An 18965-nucleotide genomic window follows, 5' to 3' on the forward strand; every position below is an offset into this window, starting at 1 on the left:
CAAGGTTGGTGGCGCATTGGTGATGTAAGCGATGGTTAACATTTCTTACATTGTCAATGTCTATGGGCATTGTGGCGTGTATTTACCATCAGGTGACCCATATGCTCCTCCGCTTTCTTATTCTATATAAAAAAAACATACTTTATTTGTTTTTTTATAAAATAATCCTAATTAATATATATATTATAAATGCGAAAGTGAGTTTGTTACGCTTTCACATCTGAATCAATAAATCAAACGGCATCACATTTTGGTTTTTCTGCTGTGTCACATCTTACTGGTGGTAGGGCTTTGTGCAAGCTCGTCTGGGTAGGTACCACCCACTCATCAGATATTCTACCGCAAAACAGCAATACTTGATATTGCTGTGTTCCGGTTTGAAGGGTGAGTGAGCCAGTGTAATTACAGGCACAAGGGACATAAAATCTTAGTTCCCAAGGTTGGTGGCGCATTGGATATGTAAGCGATGGTTGACATTTCTTACAATGCCAATGTCTAAGAGCGTTGGTGACCACTTACCATCAGGTGGCCCATATGCTCGTCCGCCTTCCTATTCTATAAAAAAAAAAAAAAAACACGTCCCGATCGAGTTTCTGTTTAGTTTCGAGTTTGTTCTTACAGAATAGTATCACAGATTACAATCGCTGTGTGCAAAAACGTATATTTGGTGCGATGTAACTCTAACGCATATTTCCGGGATAAATAAATGTGTCATTAAAATTTATCATAATGCCCATTTCTTTTATACATTATATTATTTATCGGATATTAAAGTTTTCGTATGTTACGTAATGCAAGTATATTATTATAATTTTTCTTTCAGCGTTTTCTTATGCATTTATAAAACCATTGAAGGTTTTATGAAAATATATCAATGAAGAAATCTAAGCTATTTCGATTTTTTTTCGACTAACAGCAAACGTAACATCTTAACGTAAGATGTAATATAAACCGTTGGTTCATATTTCTCATATTGCTTAGCAGCGAGTATCTGCATGTTTACTAGATATAAAATTTTCAAACGGAGCTAAGAAGCTGTGTTATTTCGGTGTTGGTGTCAAAACGACACTGCTCTAAAAATGTCTGTGCGCAAGCAGAGGAGCTCGGGGGGATGTTGAGTCTCATAGCAATGCGGAGGAGTTCGGGAGAGCGCGGGGAAGCGCGGGGTCTGCGCCCACTCATTGCCCGCCGCACCTTGCCGCCCGCGGACCGCCAGTCAGCAACTGTGACTCGTGTTGGCTGAACCATCCGTAGGGCCATCTTCTTTTTCTTGCCGTAGGTGAGTTTTCGTGAAGTTTAACTTTTTACTAACTTAAATCAATGCGCAAAGATTCCTGAGTGCATCTACCGTTCAGTGAAGTGATATATCAACGTCTTCTATAATGGATCGCCGTGATGCATCGGCTCGTCAGTGTATATATGTGATACCATACGTTCGTACTAAACTTTATCGGGAAGACAACTTAACTAACATAATCGGCGTTGCATAAATACCATTTCAAACATACCGTCTATCAATAAGAAGCATATATGATAATGTGACGTCACGGATAATTATAGATTAAATACTGCTAATGTCCGACTTTAGGACATGACATTGAAACATTGATTTTAACTTATAATAACTCATTACATTGACCTTCCTACACATCGACGTTTTTTTTTTAAATAAATAGAAAACAATTATTTTCAATATGCATAAAGAAAGATTTTTTCTATTAATAAATAATTTTCTTAATTTCCTTACTTAATTTATTTAATTTAAATGTAAATTCATTTTTTATTAAATGTTTGAAATATTTGTCAAGCCACTAAAAGTTTAAATTACAAAAGAAATAGCGCAAGTCGATGAAAATAAACTGATATCCTATTACACTTTTCGCGTCCGCCCAGCACTACGTCTGCACCGTGTGTAACCAAAGACGAACCAAATTAGGATGCGCGGGAGTGCGCGCCAGCCTATTTCAGTTGCGCGCGACCCGCCCGAACAGTGACGACAGCGCGCGAAATTACCCGAACTCACACGAAACTAATTACGGCACATTTTACGGCAGCGATATACGTGAACGAGAAATAAATATATTTTCATACTGCCCTATATTATAACTTTAATCTCGACCTAATTTAGAATGTGAATGTCCTGCCGTATTGTTTATGCTGATATCGTTTTGAAATACATACATACTCTAGCGGCTGAAACATTCATGAAATTTATGCGTATGGTTTTATCTTCGCGAATATCAAATATCAGTTTTAGTCTAGGAATTTGGCATTTGTCCAGGAAGTTTTAAATAACATTTAGCACAAATTCGATGTTCCCTAAAACCATAAAACGGCATATTATGTTAGTACCAAGAAGTAACTGATAAGTTTCCTTGAATTAATATATAGTTTTAGTTTTAATTATTAACTAATATTTAGAAAATATTTTACTTTTCGGTTTTAATATTCAAAGCTTAAAATTCCCTGTGGAAATCATAAGAATATTCAAAAGTTCAATTTTAAGGTAACCTGAAAATTTTAGCAACGATTTTACTTCTGAGAATACCCTGGAAATTCTATAGACGATAAAAATACTTTTGAACAAGCATATTTAAATTCTTTATTAAATTAAAATTTACATATGAATATAATAAAATTTACGTAGATGTACGAGTATATATAACAATACAATTTTGTACAATGGCGTTTAGTAGTTTCATGACTCTTTTTATGAATGTTTTTATCTATGACTTAAAACATTTTTTTTTAATTTTCCGTACACCATGTGGTCACATCACATCATCACTGGACTTACTTACAAATAATAGTTTAAGTCAATGCCGGGTCAGTAGAGGATTTATAGTTATTAAATTATATGGTTCGAAACTATATAAGTGCAATGTGTATAAGTCATGTTTTAATAAAATATTATTAATTCTTACAGGACACTCAAACAACAAATACAAAATGGCGGATGATGAAGTAAGGTAAGAACTGAAAGAAAAATTGTATTTTTTTTTAATTTTTATTAAATATTATGTATGCATAAATAATACATTCAATAAGTTTTTAACACTACTTTGAGCATCAAATTACGTCAGTCGAGCTATTCACGATTAAACGAGAGAACAAATTTCATACTCGCCGCAGTTATACACAATCGTGAAATTTCAAAAACTCATATATGACATTGGCTATAATAATTATAATATTTAAAGTATATACGCATCAAAATAGCGTAGCACCGTAAGCTGGTTTCCAACATTTCACGATTGAGATATGATGCGAGTTCTTACAGAATAGCATAGCTTTAAAAATTGTAGCATAAAGATTATTAGAGCTCATATAAATATATAATATAGTTGTGTTTTCTGTTTTACTACAAACATTTGGAGATACTTATGTATATTACATTCTGTATATATAATTGTCATATTTCTATAAAATGTTTTTCTTGTTGCATTTAATTTGCATCTAATGGTAAATAGTCCTCACATCCATAGAGCATAGACAAATTATGCGCCGTCAATGCGTCAAGCATAGCATCTAAGATATCGTGTTCTTTGAGCTGAAATCACATTTTTATTAAACGTTCGTATTGGTGTATTCCAATTTGATTACCACAAGATACAACACAAAACTCCAACGGTATATATATATTAGATAAAAAACGTTTTCATATCGTTACAATAATATACTAATTTTTGTTTTATATGTATTTCTGTTTCATTTCAATTCTGCATCGTCTGCGATTGACTTCTGGATATTATCAACACTATTTCCTCTGGCAACACTCAACAGTATTGAATTCCCTTACTCCTTGAGACACAGGTAAGATTTTAATACCATTAACAAGAACTTACACCTGTTTACTGTACAAGAAATGAAACGAAATATTTTATACATCGCCAATGAAAATATATTAAATAAAACATAACTAGGTATTACCTGCAACTTTTAAAGCGTTCAACTTTCATTTGGAGCTTTGTTTATCTTATTCATTACCTACTCTTTGATTTTAAAGGCAGATTTAACGACTATATTGGATAAATTAACTTTACAAAAACACTTTGACTCGGATGATAATACAAAATCGAAATTTAATTACGTAGTTTCAAATATTATTACAGTATAATATGAGTCTAATGAAAAAATGAATTATTTTTACCTTTATGATGTTTTTACAATACTCAGATAATTTTTGTAATAGTTTTTTACAGAATGATTATAAATATGCATTGAAAACAATGTAAGTTGATTCAGGACGAAGTTCGATAACCTTGCTTAAATGTCAATTTAAACTCACTAAAACATTTAATTTTACACGATATTATAAATATATATGTACGTAAATAACAGTTAATTTGATATATGTTTTCACACAATTTTTTTAATGAATATAAATTATTCTCGACGCTGAATTTATAAAAAAATGCGCACAACAATACTAATACAATTTAATGCAAAGTATATAGGAATGTATTTAAATATATAATTGCGGTTGATAGCTATATAATCGTAATTACACATTATTTAATTTGCACCATAAAACACAGCACATTATATAATTTTACATTTAAGTATTATTTAATCAACGCTAAGCTACATTCACTTAATCACATATGTATATTAACATACTCTTGATAATCGAACAATTTATAAATATATTTTATTTTTTTTACAGAAAAAGCGTCTCGAGGAGGTAACGTAGAGAAGAATCGGAAGATCTTCGCACCATCTATTTAAAACTATCAATATTCTTTAAAGAAATAAAAAAAAAAAATCTAACTAGTTTCACTTACTTAAAAGAAAAAAATATATCACATAAATTTGCTTTAAATTTAAACAGATTTATTATTTAAAAAAAAGTTCTTATTAACACAATGATAATCACACATGACATCCAATTTCACTACTGTCACAATATCTTTAGGCGAAGAAGGCCAAACAGGCCGAAATCGACCGCAAGCGTGCTGAGGTGCGCAAGCGCATGGAGGAAGCCTCCAAGGCCAAGAAGGCGAAGAAAGGTTTCATGACCCCCGAGAGAAAGAAGAAGCTTAGGGTAAGTATCGTGCTCATTTACTTAAAATATATACATACTTGAAATATATAGTTTATTTCAAACTATTAATATATCTGTAACAGTTGCTCCTGCGTAAAAAAGCCGCTGAAGAATTAAAGAAAGAACAGGAACGCAAAGCAGCAGAGAGAAGGCGCATCATTGAAGAAAGGTGCGGTAAACCCAAGAACGTTGACGATGCAAACGAAGGTAATTATTATATATGAAGATCAGTGTCCATACTGTATCACTTATTGGACCATTAAATTGTATAAATATAGAAAACCATTACATCAATGTATGTAGCAAGGTTTCAAAAATATCATAAGAAATACACTACACATTATGGCAATTTGCAGGTCGTTATGTAATCTCAACACTATTTTCCATGTAAATTATGTATTCGAATTATAGATACTATTAAGAGGGTTTGCAAAGACTACCACACCCGCATTGCCAACCTTGAGGACGAAAAGTTTGATCTGGAATACATCGTTAAGAGGAAAGATATGGAGGTAGCGAGACGAGCCACGTCAGAGGCCATATATTTTGACAAACTTACAAAACTTACCATAATTTATTTAATTTAACGTTGTGATGTCGAAGTGCGTGTTTATCTATTTCGTATTTTTTAACATCGGATCGTGCGATCCGCTGATGTGGTAGGTCGTTTACATTAATGGCCTTTAATTTCTCTTGCGTCTTCCTTTTCCAAGCTGTAGTCATTGAACTTACACGCCAATACTGACATACCTTTTTAATTTATTAAATTTCTATCTAAGACTTACACTCTTACTTACTTTCTACAAATTACGCGCGAGCATTGTCGATGACGGTTACCACTAGGGAGGCGGTGAGCTTAGATTGCGGGAGTAATATTGGTTGATTTTGTAGCGGCTCTCACGAGCATCATTACCGGTTATCATCAGCGTATCGCGAAGCTCGAAGAGGAGAAGTACGACCACGAGATGGAAGTGGCTCGCAGAGATCTCGAGGTCTGACCTGGTTTGGGCGATAAGCAATTTGTATTACGCTCTACGTTTGAGTAGTTTATGCCAACAATGTGACTAGTAAAAGATAATGTTTTGTTTTCACAGCCGACTCATTTTTACCATTTTAGGTAGCTGAAAATAAATATACCTTAACTAATGTGGATAACAAAATAAATTTTTGAATTCGCTAAAATAACATCGTCTCGTTATTCGAATGGAGCAATAGATGACAGTTGTAGATATTTTCATCGAGTTAACAATTAATTTAAAAAAATCAAACAGCCCATTTGATCCACCTACTTTCTCATGTAGCTTCGCTTACGCTTCAACACCATAAGAATCTACGCTACCTACGACACGTGAGGCGGATAGCGCTACGCTCAAAATTATCTAAACCTTAAAATGTGATTCTTTTTCTTTAGCGGAACTGCAGACGATATGTCAAATGTACTGGCACAGAATATACAACCTTGAGGGGGATAAATATGAACTAGAACGAGCTATCGGAATTAGGAAAATGGAGGTAAACTGCATATTAGGATTGGGAATGCGTATGACGTGATATGAGTTAATAATGATTTAGTTTTTACGACATGACATGATAGTTGTACGGCTCACCGCACACATGCACACGTCGCTCCGTCGACAAACGCAGGCTACTCACACAGATGCCCATGCTCATTGTGCCGGCTAAATAATCTATCTTTCCTTTTTCTTTAGCAATGCTCAAGAAAATAATACAGGAGTATTATGACCGCTTGTATGTGTGTGAGGGCCAGAAGTGGGATTTGGAACATGAAGTCAGGAAAAGAGATTATGAGGTATTGACCAATACTTTGTGACCATTGTGAATATCACAGTCATCGATTCTGTAACAAACGTACGCGTGTGACAATCGTGTTTACACTTTGATATAATGCTTTGTAAGTTTTCGGTTGTTTGCTGTTGGATTGTAAATAACGGTCGAGGCGCGGGTTATTGGTGTACTCGTAGAGCAGGTGTATGCCTGTGCGTGAAGTAGAGTGGTTGTCGCGCGCGGACTTCGCCGGGGTTTACCAGCCACGGTAAGACGTGCGGTGCAAAATCGATCTTTGCCGCGTTCAACGGTAATGTCATCTGACATGGAGCTTACACGATTAACTACACTAACGCCAGTAATAGCCATCGGCGTAACAAACACTGCAATCATTCGCCACAGATGGGCTCGACCAGCTGCATGCTCGCTTAACATTCATTAAACCATTGTCAAATTCATACCTTGATGTCATATACACCTTTAACGCCATCGGTATTCAAGTTCTAAAGCCGGTAACATATAGTTGATTTATCGATGCGAGGAACTTCTACTAGCAGAGAGTTACGCGATTATGATGTTGTTGATTTAAACGTAATAGCTTTTTTTAATGCATGACGTAGAAAAATATTAATGTTTAGAAATTTGCTTCAGAGTCCCAATTAATTTCCCTTATAGTATGGCACTTTAATATATTCGATAATGATAAATCGAGTACTTACCAACCTTGACCGTGTGACGCTTCATGTGTGATGGCAAGCTTAGTGGCCTTACTGAATTTTCTCTTTTTATGATAACAAGTAGTTACCGATGTAAATTGGAACGATAGACGGGTTCCTTTATTGGCACACGCAAGTGCAAAGTGTAAATCAAACTTCTTGTTCCAAATCTCCAACAATTCATGTATGTGCCGTTACACTCCGCGCGAACTGTTTGCGTGTTCGGTCGCTGAGATATAATTATGTTATTTCTTACCATTGTGAGACCCTATGTTTTAGTTGGACACCAAGTGCTTAAAATTGAAAGTGCCATGCTGTGGTCGATAAAAATCCTTCCCTTATCCTGTCGGGTCCTAAAAAGTGGAGCTCACTCGGATACATGTTCACTTTCTTGTGTGGAATGGTGAAATATACACTTACGAATTCATGACACTACATATTATGTATACATTTACATACAGATATAAGTCGATCGATTTTGCACCGTCACTCTGTTACATACACTTTGCAACGCCGATATACTTAGTTGTATGTGTGGTGAACTGATCTTACACAATCCGAAAATGTATTGTAAATTATGAATTTAGTAATAGAGTGCTCAATATATTACTACTTCGGTTGCTTAGACCTAAAACTATATAAATATTATTTAAATTAAATTAGAAGATTGAAAAACTAATCTAATCACGATAAATCTAATTACGATATTTTGGACCAAATTTTTTGAATTTTATTCAAATAAATTATTATCACAAATTCCTATGAATATTTGGTAAGTGTGAAAATATATATTTTATATGAAGGCGACGAAGAGGTAGAATATTGTTAGCGCTATTTTTTCACTTGTAATATATCCTGCACATAGTGTCATAGGCGAACAGGTGCTGCAAGCGACCAGCTACCAGGCACAGGGCACGGGTATTGCACGATATAAAAATACACACTTAGTTATTAGAGGTGTAAAATACATTTAGGCGAAGAGCAATGGCATTAGATAGAACAATCGGAATGGATATTATCGAAGATTTTCTGTAAACATCAACCTTTAAGTTAATTATAAATGTTCTACAGCTCGCAAATAACACTGCCTAATCTACGCTCAGCTCTTTACCTATAGTAGATCTATGCTTTGAATTAATATTCTATGTATTTTTTTGCGATCTAGTTAATGGATAACTGATGATTTTTTTATTTCTTAAGGCTTTTCTTTTATATTTTAGCGCTTTTGATGTTTTCTAAACATTTTTTCTTGTATTGCATGTTTTGTTACACCTTCAAATTTAAGTGTTTTTATGTGTTTTATAGTTTACATTTTATTTACTTAGTTGTACCAGCAAAATCATCTGTCATTGACATGATTTTTTTATATATAGTTGTATTCTTTATTACTGATACACTTTAGCTTACCTGTTCCAATAATAAAGGTAATTATAGCATAATAAAATGTTTATATAGCTTTCGAAACAATAGAAATAAACGGTTTTTTTCACGACTATTTCTATCCTTGTTCACACAATTTTATTTTACCAGATCTCTGACCTGAACTCCCAAGTCAATGACCTCAGAGGAAAATTGTAAGTATCATTAATTATTTGAGTGGTTTCATTTCATTTTACTAAAACATTTTTTCTAAATAAAATAATATTTAAGCCAAACAATATTTCGAAGAAATAATAGAAATTAAGAAAAGATTAGAGAAAGTCTTGAGGTTGTCAAAATTAGTTAACTTTGCTCCTGGCAAAAAAAAAATCCAGATGGAAAATAGTTTTAAAACTGTGTCTCTATTATCGACATTCACGCGATTTTAAGTAGGAATATATAACACATCGCTGCTATTATAAATTAAACAGTGAAAAAATTATTGGTTGAAACATAATATGTGAGAGAATTTCATTCGACATATGCAAATTTTTCTACGATATTTTTCTTCACCGCTGAGCAGTAATTAAAACTTATTTGTGCTTGTCTGGGTTTGAATCTTCGGGGAAGATTGACGTGTTATAGCAATCAATGGCCCAATGGAACACTGGAATTGCCTTATTGAATGCAAACATTAATATAAAATTAATTTAGTGGTAATAAGTTTAATCTCGAGCTTAAAGTCAACATTTTCAATCAAACAATGGGTATTATTCACAGTAATAGAATGAATTAATTTATTCGGCTAAATATTTGGTTGTATTCGCGTTAACTGGCTTAGTAATAACGCAAATAAATTAACGATTCATATCAGTACAAGAACCTCTTGTTTACATTAATTCCCTTTAGAGATCTATTAACAAGGTTGTTATAGAATGTTTGGCTTACAAATTGTTATTAGCGACCTTCCATATTTAGACTATTGTTAACGATATTATTACTGTAAACGATTTGCATATATAAATTTATAAGTATATTTTCATACAAACCTATCCGAAAAAGTTAAAATATTTTTAGATGTATAATTTAAAAAAAAGCAATAAATTTTATTGTCATTCTTAGCATAACATTTAGCCTTCTTTTTGATTTTTTACTTATTTAAATGGAATGTGATAATAAGATGTTGTTAGATTATTAAAAGAGGCTCAAGTATCATTGTCTTAGAGGGTAATTGGAAAAACGATATCTGCCATATTGTATTGTCTGTAATAGGCGTTCAATTATATTATATAGTTCCATTTTGTTTTTACATATTAGATTAAATACGAATTAATAATAAATATAAGCAACACTCCTTAAAGATTGGCTGCAGCCCGCGTTTTAGGTTTAAACCCTTCGAAAGAAGAGAAACTTTAAAAGTTAAATAGAAATAATAATAATAATAGTATCCTGGGACATTTTTCACACACGGCCATCTGATCCAAATTAAGGTTGTACAAAGCTTGTGCTATGGAAACCAGACAACTGATATACTACATATACTACTTTTCTTTTGTAAATACACACTTATATAGAAAATTACACCCAGACTCAGGACAAACAGACATGTTCATGCACACAAATGTTTGTCCTGGGTGGGAATCGAAACCACAACCTTCGGCGTGAAAAGGCAAGTATCTACCAACCACGCCAACCGGCTCGTCAAATTATATTATTCTTTAGAAATTACGATTTGAGATTATATGAAAATGTTTGTTATATTCTTGTGTACGTTTTAACGCTATATGTCGTGTTTCTTTAGCGTCAAACCAACACTCAAGAAGGTGTCCAAATACGAGAACAAATTCGCTAAGCTCCAAAAGAAGGCAGCCGAATTCAACTTCCGTAACCAGTTGAAGGTTGTCAAAAAGAAGGAATTCACCCTCGAAGAAGAAGACAAAGAGGTAAATATATAAATAATAATTGAATTTCATTAACAATTTTCTTTCTTCTTACAACTAAGTTATAAACATTTTTTTATATATCGTTCGAGTATATATAATAAAAATCTTTAATTAAAAACACACCATTACTCTAAAAACTGCAACTATAGTAAGCTTTATTGCTTTCTTTATTTTTATAGTAATTAGAACTAGTTTTGATTGTAGTTTTAATACTTGATTATCTATAACATTATTTAGAAGGTAGCTATAGATGCAGCTGATATATTTTAATTAAAATTAATTATTTAAAACGAAATCAATATACAGAATAGATAAAGTCCTTGTAATAAATGTTGTTCCTGAGAATTTAAGACACGTAACATATTTTGTACATTTTCACATAATGTTCCAACAGGCTAAGAAAGCAGAGAAAGCTGATTGGGCTATCGGAAAGAAGTGAATTAGCTTCCGCATGAATTACTATTAAAATATTTCCATCACGTCGATCCCTGATGAATTATTTACTTTAATTATAAATTACATTTTTTTAATAAATTATATATATCGTTTATTTGGCTTTAACATTTCCCATAAAATTCAAAAATAAAGGGAAATAAGGTGAGATAAGTTTGATGCGCGCGTATAAATAAGCTTCCCTTTGCGCTAAGGATTGTGAATATTGTTAACATTTTGTTTTACGACCTCCCACTAGCGCTTAAGCCAAAGTTAAGTTTACATATAAATATATTCTAATATCAAGCGATTATCTCCACAGCTTCGCAAATCTTGTGTTATAATGATTTCAGGGTTATTTCAAGTTATCATTTCTATCCTAATTTTAACACGAATAACGCTTCATCTATTTCCATTCTAAATTATTTTAATAATTATATTTTAAGACGGCTATTTTTAAGGTGTCTTCTATATGTTTATAATTTATAAGTTTTGAATTTCAATGAGTACGATCTTTACAGGGCGGTGCCGGTGCCAAGGTAATTAGATCGAATTGTCAAAGTCATGTTGTCTTGATTAGAAAATTCACGTAGTATGTAATATTTGATTAGATGCAAATGATTTTTTATGATGGAATTTTGATTTTTTTTTCTTTTTATCTATTGAAAATCTTTGACACGAAATACGATGTTGTCAAATGATTCCGTAGTCTCTTTCGTTGTAAAATTTTTCTACAGGAAGTAGAATTATTGGTTTTTTGAATTCTTTCGAATTTACTTGTATAAATTTTTATTAGGTGTTGACACTTTATAGCCACCAGCACAGTTTAAGTCTACACAGCTTGTCTATGAGTATTTTATATTGCTGTTTACTTTCTGATATATATTCGTAATATCAAATATAGCAAAAAATGTATAGTTTTAATTGAAATAAGTCGTATGTGAAAGTATCTAATTCAAAATAATTAATAAAATATTTAAAAAAAATGCGTATAAATGCTACTTCTAAATGTTGCCTGAATATCGCGCTTTAAATAAAAAAACAGCAATATCCAATATAAAAGAAATTGAAATGGGTTCATAAACAAAAAAGTTATAGCCAAAAATACTTTAAAAAAATATAGATATATACGAGACGAATAGAAAAGACAATTAAAAATAATAAAATAATAATATGTCTTTTTGAAGTTGATAATTGGAACTTGACATTTTCATATCATTTACTTCAAACGTAAATATTTATTAAATTGAATGTAACCAGCAATGTAATTTACGTTTTTCTAGGAGCACGCTTTATTTTTGATAGCGAAATAGATTTTCCTACCCTTTTTTAAGCTTATAAAATATCACCGCTTTAAAGTGTTTGATGCTGTAATAAGCTTCTACATTCTTTTCAGTCGTATTTGTTGAACACAATGTCTTCTGACTTCCCTTGTTTAAATGACCAAATTGTGTTGTGAGTCAATTGGGCGTTATTATTGGCACTCTCTGGCAGACATACTTATTAAGCTATACACCAACATTGAATAAATATAATTTTACATATATTTATTTCTTTGCTAAATTCATTGTTGTTCTACAGTTTAATGATTTGTGAAGTCTATAGCTTAAATCAAAAGATTTTCAAAATTCATATATGCTATTGTATTCGATACTAAGTTCAATTAACGATATGATAACAATTTTGTTATTTTTCGTTCCACTTTTCATATTTCGAATTGAATTTTAGACAAATTTAGCGAATATTTATATTTGTATTTCCATAACCCTCCATGATTATTGAAATATAAATAAACCAAATTATTTCTATGTATATATACGTACATATATATATGGTTTTGGCTTAAAGAGATCTTAAAACAAACGCCTTGATCATAATTTTTAACATAATTGACTATAATTTACCAATAATCAAATATCTTTCAATTATTAAGAAATTAGTAAATTTTAATAATTACTAAAAGAGGTGTTTGTTTTAATAACAACGTCTTGTAGTCTTTTACAGTTCCATAATTTAGTTCCGAATTAATTTCGTTTTAAAACTAAACCACTGTCGTACACTAGATACTTTTTGTATATAAATCTATGCTCAGTTTTATCTACTATTTAAATCTGTGCATAGATATCATATCACACATATTATAAATATTGTTCGAAATAGTTTGAAACAAGCAGATTTCTTGCTTATCAGACATTTATAAATCATTGTCGAGAGCGCCTTTGAGTTTGATTGACTGTAGTTTTATGCTGTCGGTACCAATATTTTACTGTACAATATAAATGAACTAATATATATTTTAAATTATTTTCCAGAAAAAACCAGACTGGTCCAAGGGCAAGCCAGGAGACCAGAAGGTAAAGGAGGAGGAAGTTGAGGCATGAAGTGTTATTCCCACCATATATATGTGACCTTTGTAACAGCTGACCAAAAAATGTATTTCAAGCACGATTTTACCTCCACATAGGGTTCAATTCTCCTTGAAAATATTCCTCCACCATTCTATATGTATTTTCTGATGACACTTCGAACATCAATTTTTATAATTATTTATTTATAAATAATGTTTTTGTAAGTTATTAATATGTTAAATAAAATTAATTTCTGTATTATATTACATAAGCTGCCATGTCATTTTCCTTATGTCCTCATCCCTTTGCCCTTTATTGCATCTATTGTGAAATAAAAAAAACTATGATTCCTTGTACTAATAACCTTATTTTGATATTATTTTTATTTATACAAAAACAGTATACAGTATAAATTATTATAGTATATAGTAGGTGTATGTAATATCTATATTTTATAATATTTTGAATGTCATGTTTTTGTTCCGTTTTGTATAAGTATATTTATTCATAAAAAATGAAGTACAACATTTTTTTTTGGTAAGTACAGACACCCAACATAAATATATCAATAATTATTGATACATAATTGCTATAAAATATAAGTAAAATTATATTAATCTTTGACATAATTACATGGATTATAGGCAAGGCAAATTATGTCTAAATAGGTCGGCTGAATAAAAGCCTCCTTATAATGTAAGAAGTTGCTACTTCGTTCCTATGTCTTGTCCTAGAGCATAGTGAATACGAAGAGCTTTAAGATCTTACTATCTCAAAGCTTCTTATATTTTTCTTGCTCAATTATGCAATGATTTTATAATTTTTACACACGAAAGACAAAAAAAGGTCGTATGTTAATGACGTTTTTTACTTATGAATTTAATCTTTAAAATAAATCATTATTATTAGTTACTTATCAAATATACTATACATATAGAGAAAATAAAAATATGAGGCTAATAATAAAACGTAAACATATTGGGTTCAAATATATTCATTAATTGTATATTACAAAAAAAACATACGGAAAAATTAGCAGATATACTCTGAAAAGACCAATTTCTTAGCTATACATACATACTCAACAAATACATACACAGATACTATTAGAAAATTACATCTGTTGAAGTCCTACATTCTGCAAAAACAAATGAACGTCGTACTTCAAGTATACATTCAACACCTAATTAACATAATTCAAAACCTAAATCATCTAAGGTAAGTGAAATCGAGACTCAAGTACACGGACCTAAATTATAGAATCAAGGTAAGTAAGAAAAAATAAACAATGAAATATATTTTGCTTGTACTCGCTGACGTTTAATACCTTAATATTTCGCTTAATTAAATTTTATTATGAAAACCAGATATTCAATATTTAAAACTAATATTCTATATGACTTAATTTATAATATATAAGTTTTTTTATGTCAGAGGATTATGGAAAAGGGGATATTCTTCTTGAAAATTATTTAACAAAAGTTACTTTCTCGTGAGAAAATTAAAAATTATAATTGGCAAAGAACTAATTACTTACGTGTCTTTAATCATAGCTTTTATAAATATTTTAAAGTAGGTTTCCATTGTTATATGTTTCATAATTGCTGTATTTGCAACTGTTTGCGATACTCTAGAATATAAAAAATGTTGTCTTCATCATGTTCACCGAATTATATTTCAATTATTTTATTAGAAAAAGTGCATTAGAACAAGGGTACACAACACGAGTATTCCTTAAATGTGTATCGCCTAAAACGAAAATACCGTTCTTGTCATTTGTTTACAATATGTGTTGACTATTTCAAGTAAATACAGAATTATTTACAATTTTCCCTTTCTAAAGATTCATCTTTAGATATTCTGTTGTTTAAATACAGCCAAAGTACAAGACGAGAGTTAATACTTCATTGTGAATCCATCGAAATTTCGTTAAACAATCGTAATAACTCACAAATTATTCGATTTTATACGTTAATTATTAACCATTTACAAAACTCAGTGACACTCACTCATTGATAAAATGTAATTAATATTCATAGCGGCTTAATTGAACTGGCTTCTATAAATTAAATTATTTGTTAACGCTACTGTCACAGCGGGTCCCATTTAGTATTATATATTAATAAATTAAAAATATAAATTAAACGTTTGTCTTGAATAAAAAGTAATAATAATAATAATAATATCCTGGGATATTATTCACACACGGCCATCTGATCCCAAACTAAGCAGAGTTTGTACTATGGAAACCAGACAACTGATATACTACTTATACTACTTTTATTTTTTTAAAGACATGCTTATATAAATAATTACACCCAGACTTACTCTCTGTTTTGTAACAGACATGTTCATGCACACAAATGTCTGTCTTGTGTGGGAATCGAACTCACAACCTTCTGCGTGAAAGGCAAGTGTCCAACCACGCCATCCGGCCCGTCTATAGAAAGATAATAATATAGTATTCATTTAATTAATTCTTTCGCTTTTTCCCTTAATTTTCATTAATCCGTTAGTTGGACTAAGCTCCAAGGTTTTCCTCTTGACATTACTTCTGAGGAGGTTTTGAGTGGGGGCAGACCACGTGTTTTCCACGTCTTTCGTCCTTCTATCGAGCAAGCATAGTACGATATGGCTACGTACGGTATTCTTGTGTTTATCTCCTTCGCTTATTTTTTTTTCTAAAACATTATAACAAACATTAGTGCATGGAAAGTAAGTGTTATATGCTTCTCAAGCAGTGCATAATGCCATTTTAAGTATTATACAAATTGTATGTTGCATTACAGGAGGGCGAAGGCGCTCCAGCAGCCCCAGCTGCAGCTGGTGCACCTGCTGCGGCTGGTGCTCCAGCTGCTCCAGCTGCTGGTAACAAATCTATTTTCATATATTATTACCATTAAATTCCACATTATCACAGATCCTTATTTCATCCGATGCAAATTTGTGGTCATATTCGCCAAGAACGAATTTAATTATCATTCAATTTCACGTTTGCATTTAACATCTTTGATACGTAAAATGTCGCTTACATTGTGGTCTCTCTCTCAATTTATTTTAGTAAATTAATTTTTCTTTAGATATGTCTTATTATTTAAAATAATATCTTATTTCGGTTTTCCGAATAAGATTACGCCAAAAATAAATTCTCTCTTCTTTTCTCAATCCAAGAATGCAAGATAGAGTAAATTATCAATTTCTTTAACACCCTTTCTTTTGTTAAGCTCCTGCACCAGCGCCTGCGGCACCACCAGTTAAAGGTTAGTAAACAAATTAAAAAAAAAACATCTAAAGCGATAAAATATTTCTAAAATAATAAAATAGTTTTAAAAAGTAACCATCTGTTGATACATAAGCCAATAGAAAATAAAATATTACAAGTAGTTGCACTTCAAATTGTCATACTCATATATAGTCATTAGCATTCCTAACAAATGTATATGGTAATGCTGACTGGAAAAAAAAATCTAAATATCGGACAAAACGTATTTCGTAATGAGATCTTGCGTGTGTCTAGTATGAGTTTTTTTACCTATTCAATAGCGTTGACGTTCAATCAATGGTCCTCCTGGCTGGCCTAGGTCAGTCTGGGTACGGGCCTCGGGGTTGCCCCCCTACCCGGGCTGGTCCTCCCCGACGGTTCAACCGTCGTGTCACTTTATTTTGGCCCAGAGGGCCAGGGTCGTTATGACCCGGTGGCTATAAGTCCTTAATGGTTTTCCTCTTTTACGGGTGATGTCGTCCTACCTTGTCTCCAGATCGTCGTCGTCCTCTTCACCGATGCCCGCATCAGCACTGATGGTCGGCGACAGTAGGAGCTCACGAGGTAACGGACGCCCCTCAGGTGGTCTGGCATGAAGCGGTGCTATACCGTGGAGGTGTACGCTCGCACTGCTATCCGCCTTAGCAAATAGCGACCGAGCGAGCTTGCGGACGAACTCCTCCACGGTAGGCGTCCTGGTGTCTCGATGAATGACATCATTTCTGACGTACCTCGGAGCTCCTACAATCAAGCGCAGGCGTCAGTTCTGTTGGATCTGAATCCTCCGTTTCTGGTACGCTGAGCAGAGTGCGTACCAGGCGGGCGTAGCGTTGACGTTAACTGCTATTTATATGGAAGCCTGATTGTTGTCACTAGATGGCGCTGTATTCATTCCCTACATAAATGAGTAAAAGAACTCGCACTACCCGCACTGGTGTGTAGATTTCATTGGAAATATACACATTTCCTTATGACGTTATCTTTGATTCATTGTCAACGAGATGAATAAAGTAGTCCTTGGCTATATTTGAACAAGTGGAATTTAATTAGGATCTTCATGTCCTACCTACTAGGTTAAATAAAAATTACGTATATTTTGACTGATATTATTTATATTTTTTCACAGCATAAGCATAAGGTAACGTCAAGATGTCACATTCGCATCATCTTACGACCGCGAGTTCAGGAACTTTATTTCGTACAAATATTTTAACACGTTAATTATAATTGTTAATTTTATTATAAAATATACCATTCGTTTATAATACATAAATATTGTTTTATTTTCGATTAAGCGTGTTATATGTTCTACATAAAAGGTATATATGTTTTACGATGTGCGATGATTAAAGAGAAATGTCCTTAAGTTTGCTGACTTAGAAACCATCGGATAGATAACACAATTTTTGGAACTTACAACAACTTAAAATATGTTCAGCTTATCGCCGTTCACTGCTGGCAAAGCATAGCTCGCCAACCATCCCGATTTTGGGCAACCCGCATCTATCCCGTACCTGCTTTACCGTTACTTAAATGCCGGTGGATGGATGGCAATGTGGCTGATTTTTACCCAATGCATGCAGATTTGCAAATGTTTTCCTTAATCACCGAATAAGAGATGAATAAAATAAACACAAATGAGGTATCTGAAAATTCAATGTGACATTTGAACCCGTAATCTTGGGTTAAGTGAATTAGTTTTCAAACTACATCTAAAATTCAATCCAATAAATAAGTATATAAACAAATTGGTTATGTTACAAAATTTTAAACTTCATTTTTAATTTCTTATTTATTATTATAATATTATAATTTAATTTCTTATATATTTTATAATATATAAAAGTATTTAAGTCCCAATATATGATCTAAAATCCTAACTAATACGTTGCTTTAACTCTTTAACATTCAACTTCGATATATGTTTGAACTCAATGCTTTAAGTTTCCCAAATTATCGAAAAAAGCTTAAACGGATTATTGGCCTTAAGTCGGGGTAAACTGTTTATAAATTAGGCTGACTCAGCTCCGGGTCCTTACGCATCTATAGCCAACTATCTCAACATTTATTACTTCG

The 18965-nt window shown here is 32.2% G+C and overlaps 1 protein-coding gene across 24 annotated transcripts; it reads left to right on the forward strand.

Moving 5' to 3' along the window:
* Positions 1 to 1113: 1113 nt before the first annotated feature.
* Positions 1114 to 18162, forward strand: LOC126781732 (troponin I). 24 transcript variants are annotated; one of them, XM_050506740.1, is made up of 13 exons: positions 1114 to 1279; positions 2927 to 2964; positions 4667 to 4684; positions 4916 to 5044; positions 5128 to 5251; positions 5936 to 6036; positions 9076 to 9119; positions 10706 to 10847; positions 11801 to 11818; positions 13592 to 13633; positions 16417 to 16495; positions 16852 to 16887; positions 18016 to 18162. In XM_050506740.1, exons 2-13 carry the CDS (start codon positions 2950 to 2952, stop codon positions 18018 to 18020), a joined length of 753 nt encoding a protein of 250 aa, XP_050362697.1. In that variant the 5' UTR covers positions 1114 to 1279; positions 2927 to 2949; the 3' UTR covers positions 18021 to 18162. The 24 variants fall into 24 exon arrangements, with proteins under 24 accessions (XP_050362697.1, XP_050362696.1, XP_050362695.1 ...); XM_050506739.1 differs by lacking the exon at positions 5936 to 6036 and adding an exon at positions 6456 to 6556 and having other exon boundaries at positions 1115 to 1279; XM_050506738.1 differs by lacking the exon at positions 5936 to 6036 and adding an exon at positions 5456 to 5556 and having other exon boundaries at positions 1118 to 1279.
* Positions 18163 to 18965: the final 803 nt, after the last annotated feature.

The sequence above is a fragment of the Nymphalis io genome, chromosome 4 (assembly GCF_905147045.1).
Source record: "Nymphalis io chromosome 4, ilAglIoxx1.1, whole genome shotgun sequence".
NCBI classification, from domain to species: domain Eukaryota; kingdom Metazoa; phylum Arthropoda; class Insecta; order Lepidoptera; family Nymphalidae; genus Nymphalis; species Nymphalis io.

Excerpts from the sequence above, each read along its gene's own strand:
- LOC126781732 (XM_050506740.1), top strand. Across the intron at positions 5,252-5,935 it reads CGTTGACGATGCAAACGAAG|CGGCTCTCACGAGCATCATT; the intron begins GTAATTATTATA and ends TTGATTTTGTAG. Across the intron at positions 13,634-16,416 it reads GCAAGCCAGGAGACCAGAAG|GAGGGCGAAGGCGCTCCAGC; the intron begins GTAAAGGAGGAG and ends GTTGCATTACAG.